This window comes from Thunnus maccoyii, chromosome 11 (assembly GCF_910596095.1).
Source record: "Thunnus maccoyii chromosome 11, fThuMac1.1, whole genome shotgun sequence".
Classification (NCBI taxonomy): Eukaryota; Metazoa; Chordata; class Actinopteri; order Scombriformes; family Scombridae; genus Thunnus; species Thunnus maccoyii.
In genome coordinates, this window is record NC_056543.1 from 19,314,976 (window position 1) to 19,326,299 (window position 11,324).

At 39.5% G+C, this 11,324-nt stretch overlaps 1 protein-coding gene across 2 annotated transcripts in view; it reads left to right on the top strand.

Moving 5' to 3' along the window:
• The window catches only part of uggt2 (UDP-glucose glycoprotein glucosyltransferase 2), a 45,914-nt gene extending 36,574 nt beyond the window's left edge, over positions 1 to 9,340 (top strand). Inside the window, exons 31-41 of one of the 2 annotated variants that reach the window (XM_042426283.1) lie at positions 171 to 255; positions 452 to 534; positions 680 to 760; positions 4,726 to 4,830; positions 4,945 to 5,029; positions 5,799 to 5,981; positions 6,149 to 6,309; positions 7,773 to 7,887; positions 7,995 to 8,111; positions 8,631 to 8,796; positions 8,917 to 9,340. In XM_042426283.1, coding sequence (XP_042282217.1) covers positions 171 to 255; positions 452 to 534; positions 680 to 760; positions 4,726 to 4,830; positions 4,945 to 5,029; positions 5,799 to 5,981; positions 6,149 to 6,309; positions 7,773 to 7,887; positions 7,995 to 8,111; positions 8,631 to 8,796; positions 8,917 to 8,939 — 1,204 coding nt within the window. In that variant the 3' untranslated portion in view covers positions 8,940 to 9,340. The remainder of the gene's footprint in view (positions 1 to 170; positions 256 to 451; positions 535 to 679; positions 761 to 4,725; positions 4,831 to 4,944; positions 5,030 to 5,798; positions 5,982 to 6,148; positions 6,310 to 7,772; positions 7,888 to 7,994; positions 8,112 to 8,630; positions 8,797 to 8,916) is intronic. The other variant, XM_042426282.1, reaches the window with a different exon arrangement.
• Positions 9,341 to 11,324: the final 1,984 nt, after the last annotated feature.

The window sequence follows — 11,324 nt, forward strand, 5'->3', positions numbered from 1 at the left end:
TTTTTAGGTTTTTGTGTCAAAGGGAAGATGTCATTTCATTTTGACTGTTGATTATTTTTACCTTTACCTGAAGACTAACTAGCAGCAGATCCATCGTCCAGGTTTAATAATCATTGATTTTCACTCTCAGTGATCGTAATTACATTCTCACTCTTTATTCACTTTTTCAGGCATGATGGAACCGATTCCCCTGCAGATGCTGGTGATGTCGTAGTTGTGCTTAACAGCTTTCACAGTAAGATCATCAAAGTCAGGGTGAGTATGTTTATACGTGTGGACAGTGCGTTAGAATTCTTTACAGCACTGGACATTGTTCAACCTACAGTAAAATGCTATATAGTAGTTTTCCTATGATGTGAACAGCATTCACAAGTCAAAAATTAAGGATTTTGGAGGGATTTTACATAGTCCATGATAAAAAATATTGTTTGTGTCTACTTTCTCATTATAGGTGCAGAAAAAGGCAGAGAAGATCAACGAAGATCTTTTAAGCGAAACTAGTGAAAGCAAAGGCTTGTGGGACTCCATAGCAAGGTGAGTAATCTATTCTTACATACACCTAAAATTTTTAGTTGGTTTTATACCATCCCCCAGCTGACTGACAGTAACAACTGTGAGTTAATTGATTGGTGGGTGTGCTGATGTGCCTTCTGTTGTCAATTATACATTGTGGTTTCAGGAGATCTTATTCCTCCCCTGGATACAGACTGCAATATTATGCTGTAAGATCTAGTCTTGCAAAAAATATGTGCTTCTGTAGGTATGTGTGTGTGTGCATTTGTGTGTTCCCCCCCCCCAACACTTCTTAACTGTGTGATCCTGTCTCCTCACTTAATGCTTGCTGTGTGAAGTGTTTGGAGCACTTTTGAGAAAAGGTAGGCAGTGTTGCTGCAACCCATTTAACACTTTAAACTTATTTGTCATAACTCATTAGCATGCAGTGTTTATTAGTTGCTTTCAGTTGCTCTTATAATTTCCTACATTTGGTAATGATTTTTTTTACATTTTGTACAGGATATTGTAATACTGTAAAGCTGTGTTAAATGTGATATTTACATGTTCACATTTTCATTTATATATTTATTTATTCATATTCTTAGAATATCAACAACACCACTGGTAGTGCAAACACCTCTCATACATAAATCCTGTATAAATGTACTCTATGTGTCTATGCATATGTTATGTGCATAAACTATGCACACAAACATACAGTGCTATACACACTTATGTACATACAGCCACTACTGTTAAAAGTGTAACATTGATGTATAAAACTCAAGAACTGTGCTCTTGGACTTATCACCAACCGCAAGGTTAGATGTAGGGGTCTGGTGTGCTGCAAATCAGGTGGCAGTTGATGGTGGGGGTCTTAGCATCTTTGGTAAAAGCTGTGTCTGTATTCTCAGCAATAGATCAAGAATTCACAGGGACGGGTGGAGGAGCTTGGAGTACACAGACTGCTCCTTCATGGTGAAAGGGGCTAACTCAGGTGAATAGGGGGTGTCTGATTAGGATGCTTCCTGGATACTTCCTGTAGAGGTATTCTAGGCTTGTCCAACTAGAAGGAGGCCCCAGGGCAGACTGAGAACACACTGAAGGCATAACAAATCCCTCCCGGCCAGGGAATGTCTTTTCTTGAGGAGTTGGGAGATGTAGTTGGGGAGAAGGAGATTTGGGCTAACCTGATTAGCCTGCTGCTTAAATGATCTAGACGTAATGATGAATGGATTTATAATTGAAGATTATTTCCCGTTGAATGACATTTAATTAATAAAAATACTTGGAACAAAAGGTTACATAAGATTGTTTTAAGAGACATAATTGACCCATTACTGCCTGTGATGAATGAATCTAATATCAGCTTAAATATGGCCACATTTGGAGAGGAGAGTACTTCCTTTTGGCATGATTCCAGCATACCCTCTTTTCAAAACAAGGCCACATAAATCTTAAAACATTTCTTGGGAGATAAAACACTTAGAAGCCACTCATCATGTTGAGCAAAAAGGCCTTAAATATTCTATGTCCAACTGGTCCAATAAAATAAATAAGTAAATAAAGGTGTTTTGAAGAGTCTTACCATAACATCCCACTCAGTCCCCTTCCTCATCCAGTGCAGGCAGCTGGTTAGAAAGGGTGACTAATTAAAAGACGGACAAAAAGAAAACACTATTGAAAACCACCAAAACGGTTCAACAAGTTTGAGTAACGGATGATACAAAATGTTGAAAGAAACATTTGCTTGTTTGGCAGTTAAGGCCTCACAAAAAAAATATCTGTTTTCTCATTGATAGAACAGAAAGCTTTACACAGACCTCACAAACATTTGAAACAACTGCACACATAATAGCACACATTTCACGAAAATCAAAGATTCTGATTATTTCAGCAAAGGCACTGACTGTGTAGACCTTGACTAGTTGTCTCACATAAAATTTTAAGTCTTTATACCCATTACTTCATTTGTAAACTCAGAGTGCTTTGAGGGATTTATTGTAAAAGGCGGGACTGAAGGCCGTTTATTGATCCAACACCTCTAAAGAATTAGAGGCAGATTCATGCATCAGCAAACATCTGCAAAGTCTTAAGTGACAGATATGTTACAAATTGTCCCATCTTTACAGGAAGCTTTATCTCTATAGAGCAATAATGAGCCTGAATGAAAATATACGTCTTTTCTGTTCTCTCCTTTGAGGGTTTAATGTCCTTAATGCTGCTCTTAAAAGTCTTAACATCAGGACACCACAGGGTGTGAGAGAGCATCAGAGGCTGTATTACCTGAGGGAGTTATTCAGATTTGAAGTGGAGGGTGCTGTAAAATCCTCTTCACTGCAAGTGGTCCCAGGACCTTTAGGAAATAGTTACATTGGCCATTAATATTTTCCCCAGTTGGATCCAGATTTCAGGTTTTTCTTCAACACCCTTGAGTCTCTGTACCATGTATATGTTATGTGTTTACTGCCTGAGATCTGGGATAAGGTTAGAGTGAACGTCTACTTGATAGATTAGCACAACATTTTATGCTAAGTGTACAAAATACATGCACATCTTTCTTGTCCAAGTGCTGAATTTTAAAAAATTCTAGGTTATTTCTGCTTCCCAACGACTTGCAACACAACTAGAGTTTTGTCCGATTAGTGCTGTCCACCGCTCAGGATTTAACCAGAGCTCTGTGGATCCTTCCAGAGGTCCAGTTTATCTCGAGTGAGTCAGCCAAACGGGCTCTCACCTGACCCGCTAAAGCTGCTTATCTGGGGGGCCCCACTGTAGTGCTGGAGGCCCTTCATAATGGCTGGCTTAGTCATGGCAGACAGTCAGTATCCCCAGCACCCCACAGATGTGTGGTGACTCCCCCAGAAGCCATCTGCTAGCCATCTAGAGAGAGCAACACTTGGATTTCAGAAAAAGATTCGGTGGAGTGCAAGAAGAGAAATGCAGTGAAGGTTTTCAAGAGGACAGACTATGACATGTTTTAAAAAAAAAAAAAAAAAAAAAGTCATGCAGCGTCCTGGCCCGGCATTGAGTTTCTGTTATATGGATACGACTGAGTCAGACTCTTGTATACTGTACTTGTATGTGTATCTGAGAGTTAGTTTTAGAGGGCATGAAGAGACAAACAGCATGCTCCCTCCCCTCCCTTCACACCTCCCTTTCACTCACTGGTGTCTTCCTGGAGCCTCGGGGCCGAGGCTGTGGTTGTGATTGAGTGTGGGAGAGACACTCCTTCCCTCATCAGCAGTCTGTTACAGACAAGGACACACAGTTTGACTGCAGACACATCTACCCTCCAGCACAAATCCTGATTTCTGTCTGCTAAATGTGCCTTGCATCATGAGCCACTGCTCTTTAACAACGGTTAGGGTTTGTCGAAGCGTTCACAAGTGTTGAGAGTGTCCTTTGGCTTTTTCTGTCATCTGCATTGATATTTCAACTTTAAAAAACATTTTAGTCAACTAGTTGTTAACCTACATTTTCAAAACATAAGTCAAATAGTTAGTAATACTTAATTTAACTGAGATAATGGGCTAACCTGATGAGCACTATTTTTGTGTAAAGTGCAGCTTTTTTTCCCTCTAAGGCACAGCGAGTCTTTTTTTTTTTTTTGCTTGCTAGTTTGGTGTTTAAGTGGCTCTGCGTGCACCACAGTAAGAGGAGAGTCTCCACAACTGGCAACATTTTGCGTCGTCTGCCTCTCATCTGTTTTGACCAGCTCAACAGTGCTCCGTGCGCTCATGTTCTGTGCTATTTTTATCACTTTAATTGATTCATTTCATCCCCACTGTTAGCAGAAATTTAAATCCCATGTCATGTTCTCTCAGTGCAAACTTAGCAGGGTACCTGTGGAGAGCTGTTAAATCTTTTGATGCAAATGAGTCCTATTAGCTATGTGGGACTGAAAGCATACTGCAGTGCGTTTCATTAATAATCTGTTGCATTAATAATCTGTTTCAGTGTTAAAGCTGCCTTCACTGTGTCTGATCTAATGAGTTGATTATCACAGCTCTGTACAGGAGTGCCAGCAAGCGAGCAGAACTGCTGTTAGAATCATGTCCAAATTGTGGCTTTTCAGAACATTGTCATTGCCTTTATTACATTTAAAACAACGCCCCAGTTTGCTGCACAATATTGCATGGTTTGTTGGAAAGTTTGAAAGGCTTAGTCGTGATTTACAGTCACCGCATGAAAAACATGCATTAATCTGTGTTATCATTTCAATCACAGCATCACAGGTGGAGGCTCCAAGAAGGATGATGGAGAGAAGAAGAAAGAGGATGTTCTGAACATATTTTCTGTGGCCTCAGGTCATCTATATGAGCGCTTTCTGAGGTAAATCACTTTCCGTTAACAGATAAACATACATACTTATTCTCCAGCCTCTAAACATTACATCATAACCCTGACCCTGTGACTCACCCTTTACTCTTTCTGTCCCTATTTCAGAATAATGATGTTGTCCGTCCTTCGACATACCAAAACTCCTGTCAAGTTCTGGTTTCTCAAGAATTATCTCTCTCCGTCATTCAAGGTAGCTTCTTCATTTCATGGTTCTATACAAATATTCAGTTTTTCCTGCCTGCTCACAATTACTCGATCCCTGTTCTTAAGAGAAACCCTTTCAGAGATTTCTTTTCAGTCTACTAAGCCTCATATTAACTTCAAACTGTGGATTTTATTGCCCATCTTCTCCATTGGAAGCATGTTAGGAAGGAGTTTTTTTATTGACAGTATAAAAAGGAGGAATAATTACAGCAAGCAAAAACTGTTTCAATGTACTTATGGGCATGTGAGTGTTGTTTTGAGACAGACTTGGACGTCTTTAGTGGATAAAGATGTATGTATATAGTTTGTCCAAATGTCTTAAATAAAATACACTGTTAGGTCCAGCCTTGCATTATGATTTGGCATTTTCATAATATCTCCCAGTACATCAATCCTACTGCATCTCTATAAGAATCACTCTGCCTTAGCTGTCTTCTTATACATGTTACATAGCAGCCTATCAGTGGCTGGCTCTCACAAACTAACCAGCATCATCTGCTTTCTACCGGGCAAATGATCAATATTTTATCTGTCTCTTTATGGAATTGACTTGTTCCATGGTTGAGTTTTTCAGAAAAAAAATAGTGGAATCCAAATAAACCTCACTAATTTTGTTAGTGTCGTACTGTAGTTGTGTCAACAGCTACTCAAAATTGTCTGTAATGAAACCTTGTACCTATGACCACTGCAAATATCCCACAGTTTAGTACTCTGTTGCCCCTAATCTGTCTTTTCTTTTTTGATGTTTTGGTTAGGAAACCATTCCTCACATGGCAGAGTCGTATGGCTTTCAGTATGAATTAGTGCAGTACAAGTGGCCCCGTTGGCTCCACCAGCAGACCGAGAAGCAGCGCATTATCTGGGGATACAAGATCCTCTTCCTGGATGTTCTGTTCCCCTTAGCTGTGGACAAGATCATCTTCGTCGACGCCGACCAGGTAAGGATCAAATCAGACCGATGTACGTGTAAATGTGAGACTGAAGGGAAAGACTCGTCTGTATGAGTCTCAGCACTAGTGTGAAGATTGGATGAGATTTTTAACACGACTCTAATGTCATCGGTCTTCTCTATTGTACAAACCAACGTCCTCGTTCTCTCTTGCAGATAGTTCGGGCCGATCTGAAAGAGTTGAGGGATTTAGACCTGGAGGGAGCTCCTTATGGCTACACACCGTTTTGTGACAGTCGCAGAGAGATGGAAGGCTATCGCTTCTGGAAAACCGGCTACTGGGCGTCACATCTAGGACACAGGAAATACCACATCAGGTATACTTTGATTAAATACTGTGAAATTCATTGTAGCAGCAACAAACTCTGATATTTTACCTGTTGAACCACATACACTTTTTTTTTACATTTAAAAATCTACAATAACACTATCATGACTTCCTTCTACCTTTCACTGTTGTGTCATTTAAGGGAAAATGAAGGAAACCTCTTCTCCCAAGGTGGCAGATATTAGCATTCAGAACATTCTGCCTCTGTAGCCACTGATTTCCTTCTAGGCTATTCATACAGTTTATTCAATCTGGGACATTCATCACTTTTTTATTTACTTTGCAAAGCAGAATGAAGGGAGCTGTGAAAAGTCTAAAATAGTCCACACTGCAAAATACAATGTATCTTAAAAACGAAAATAACATCTTTTTATGTTGTCAGTACATTTTGTCTTGGATTTGATAAACCATCTGGAGGAATTATTCATAATTCTGTAAGAGTGTTTTAAGTTCTTCCAAAGTCCCACATATAACAGAGTGAAGAGGTATTTTTGTGTCCTTGTATTTAAAGGCGTTTGGACAAAGTACTGGAACCCTCGCCGTCATTTTTTATTTTTGTCTCCTCTAAATATCATAAAGTCTGGATCTCAGAAACCTTTCAGATAGTTTTAATATTTCATTCTGCTTGTACAATAGAAATGTATTGATCAGCCTGCAAGTGACTCTGTAAGAACGACTACTCACATTTTTTGATTTGTCACAGAAGGAAAAATTCCTCCTTAGCACAAACTCAAATGTAGTAACACCGTCAGATGTATTTTCATGCTCTGCCATGTGGGATTATCCAACATTTTAAATATTCTGGGGGGAAAAAAAACTTTTGTAACACCACAATGCTGTGTTCATCCAGTTTCCATGGTGATTGGACCCCACCAATTATAGCTGCAATTCCTGCAGCCATATTTAAATATCTGATATATATAGCCATGGAGCATATTAAATTAAGTATTAGGTATTAAATAAAAGTTGTGGCACTGAGTTGAGTGCAGCCTCTGTCAGAGTAAAGGCTAATCATGTGGCAGCCCAATGGCTGAACAGAGAGAGCAGAGCTTTCCACTAAACACTGGCCGACGGGGAGGAAAAAAGGAAAGTCGGAAAAGCACAGTGATTTGATTTGATGCCAGTGTGCTGCTTAGCTCTGTGGGGCAGGACAAAAGCAAGGGAGAGATGAGAGATGATCCACATCAGTGGGCCCACAGAAAACATAAGGCAGTGAATATCCCCTGGCAGAGTTAAATGTAATAAGTAATAAGTGAAACTACACGTGCAACACCTTTGGGTGTATTAATATACCATATTAGGTAAAATGACAGGAATGTGCTGGATGTGTTTATCTTTATGGAGTCATTATTTTTATTGTCATGAAGTCATTCTTATGGGGCCTCCCTTTCAGGAAATGATTTCTCACACCTGATTTCTATGTCTTCTCTCTCCTTCCATATTTTTAACCAGCGCTCTGTATGTAGTCGATTTAAAGAAGTTCCGTAAGATCGCAGCTGGGGACAGATTACGAGGCCAGTACCAAGCCTTGAGCCAAGACCCCAACAGTCTGTCTAACCTGGACCAGGTAACTCAAAGATAACATGATTGTTTACATGATGCAGAGTCCATTATGTTAGTGCCTGCTATATATTGTATTTATAATTCACCACTGGGTTTTTTTGATATTTTTAGGACCTTCCTAACAACATGATCCACCAGGTGGCCATCAAGTCTCTTCCTCAAGAATGGCTGTGGTGTGAGACGTGGTGTGACGACACCTCCAAACTCACAGCTAAGACTATTGATCTGGTGAGTCTCAGAACGATTAGATCTGATGTGGAAGACTAATTAGTAACGGGGGGGAAACTGACTTTTATTTAAATTGTGATTTTTTTTTTGTATTCTTAACTTGTATCCTCCTTTTGCCTCTTGAAAAATGCTGATAAGAGAGATAATATTGTTATACCACCATTTTATATTCCTTTTTTTATAACAGTCAATTGTATCAGCTGCAGCATTCAAAAGCAGCATATTCCCAACCACTAACGTCCATGAGGCACTTGGCATTTAGGAGGAAACTGAGGAGCAATCCTGTAGTCTCCTAAACTAATTTTGAGAATTACTGGACGGGCTCCAGTAGACTGGAATAGGACGCCACTTGGTAATTCAGACACAAGACATGGGGGCTAATGTCCTTTTAACAGAATTGGAAATCAAATTAGGTTCAAATGCCTGCCACAGACAGTGCTGGGAATGACAATCTGACTTGTTGGGAGAAAGTGGCGTTGGTGGCACGACTGATGTGTTTTGTCTGCTTTTCTTCTGCAGTGCAACAACCCAAAGACCAAAGAGCCCAAGCTAACAGCAGCAGCAAGGATTGTACCTGAATGGGTTGAATATGACAACGAGATCAAACAGTTACTGGGACAAATCCAGGAACAGGAAGAAACATCAACACAGAGACAGACTGCCTCTCCCTCACAGCATATAAAAGGTTAACAAACACTATTCTCTATGTCTACAGATATTTGCAACCTTTTTCTTGGTCAACTTTGTGTCTTTCTTACAATTGTGCTCATTTCTTTTCAACATTTTTTCCCCCTGTACCCTGTAGACAACCAGCGGGATGAACTTTAGTGTCAGCCAGCACCACGCTGAAGAGGAAGAAGGCAGCACTTTTTTGCACGCAGGTCAACTGTGAAGTTTGAAGACAGATGGTTCCATCGAAACATAGCTGTGGAGTGTTACATCCCCACCCGGGGAAGATATTTTCAGAGTTGCCATATCTGCTTCTGCGGTCAATACGTCTTAAAAAAAATCAACCGGTGATGTAAAGTGTTACCTTCCAACTGTGAACTCATAGTGCACTACCAGCACTACAGTCGGATCTTTAGTATGTGGTTATCGGAGTATGAAGAGTAAAGAAGTGAGGTCAGTTGAAGTGCTCTTAAACACATGTGTGTTTGAGAACATATTGTTGGCATTGATTGCACTGATAATGTATGCAATGAATCAAAGTGGGAAAGCACATCCCTAAATAACCAATATTAATGTTTTTTTTGTGTGTAAAACTCTTTCAAAAAGCTTATGCATATGTATTCATAATTTGACATTGTAAACATGAAGACACCTTTGACACCTTTGACTGAAATGGCCAAACCAAAGCTGTAACACTAGAATAGTAGTGAGCAAAGACGATTGACAGTTCGCTAAACCCCGCCCTAGAGCAGCAATCGTCCAATCATAGATTAGCAACTGTAACTAGGCACAGCAGGCCTGTGAAACTTGTGAAATTTCTCCATATGCAAAGCCGTGCGCATGGGGTCGTAGTATTAGTACGAAAAATACTGTGCATTTAAAGTCCGCCTCCACTCGAAAATTAGTTTTGCTTATTGTTACGTCACCTGAAGCTTCACAGAATGATGTTTGTTTTCACATTCATCTGCTGAAGGGGGAAAAGTTTCTCTGTGCTCACCTTAAATCTGAGTTTAAGGCGTGTACCTAAGTACATGATTTATGACATCACTACTAATTTTGTGCCAATCCTGGATGCATGTATGCAACTTACACAAGTGTGATGTGGAAACTTGAAACCTCCACAGTGCATAAACACACATCTTACATCCAGCAGTTAAATGTTTTAAATGAACAAAAATTCATAAATATGCAAATTATTCACAGATTCTGGATTTTAAATGGGGGAGAAGAATTTTAAGGATTTTAATGAGGTAATATTAACTTTTTTGGGGGGGGTGGGGGTCTAAGTGTCTTTTTTTTTTTTTTTCAAAGCCTTTACAAAACCAAAAACAGAAGAGCAAATGTGGAAGGATTGGGTTCAGCTGTGTTTATCTGCTCTACTGTGAGCTGCAATTGTTAGCATGCCCGGCTAACTGGCTTACCTACAATTTCCACATGCAAGGGACATATAATTTCATGTGGTTACAGGTTATAAATACATTTTCCATACACTTTTCCGTAGCACACAATGTTGGTCCTTCATTTCAATGATCATCAACTGGATCAACTTTTGCCTGGAACATGTAGTATTACTCATTTTATCACATCATGTGCGAATTTAAAAGCTTTTTACGGGGTTCTCAAGAGTTTTAGAATTAGTTTATGTTACAGCTGATCAAAATCTGCCAAGAACAGTTGTGATTTTAGCCAAAAAATCCAGTCGTTGGCTAGTGTTTTGTTTATTTCTGTGTGAAATCAACCCATTGCTCAGCTAAATCTGCCACTGTTTTTGTAAACTGAAATATTTAGTAGCAGGTCGCAACTGTAACTATGGAGGGCGGGGCTTAGCGAACTAATTTGTGTCTGTCCCTGCAAAGTCATGTGACACTACAGTATATTAAATATGACTTTGGCTCAGCAGACAGAAGTTATGCATCGAAGAATCGTCATTTGCACATCAGGTCATGGTTTGTGGGTAGACTATAGGATTTTAACTTAACTTATTACAGTATGTTTACATCTTGTGTACATTCACTTTCACTGTATTCAATGTTTAGAATTACTTTTTCAACATTTTGATTCCACAATGAACCAGTATCTCTCAGGAATATGATGGGTGTTGCTGCTTGATTGAAGCAAAGAGTATTTTTTCTGTCTAAAAAGTCAATAGAAAATGGTTACTGAAAGTCTGCTCTCAGGGCACCCATCTCTCACCATGCTGTGTCAAATAGAAACGTTTATTACTGTGTGGTGGGGGAGGAAATAAATCTTTGCAACAAAACAGTCATCACAAAAGCTGTTTGTGGATTCAGTTGTCCGCTAATGTGGTCAATGAATGTGAGATTCATGCAGTGAGAGCTCTAAATTGAAAGGATTTTCTTGCACTGTATTTATTTCTCACTATAAACCAGTTCATCATGTGTGTTATGGGGAAGAAAATGAGTTAAGATGGTTGCAATTAGGGAAAGGTTAGATGTAATGATGAAAACATACCATTTGAAATGCAATTTCTCAAACTTCATTTTCAAGTCATTCCCCATCCGTGTGTACGCAGCAATATAATAT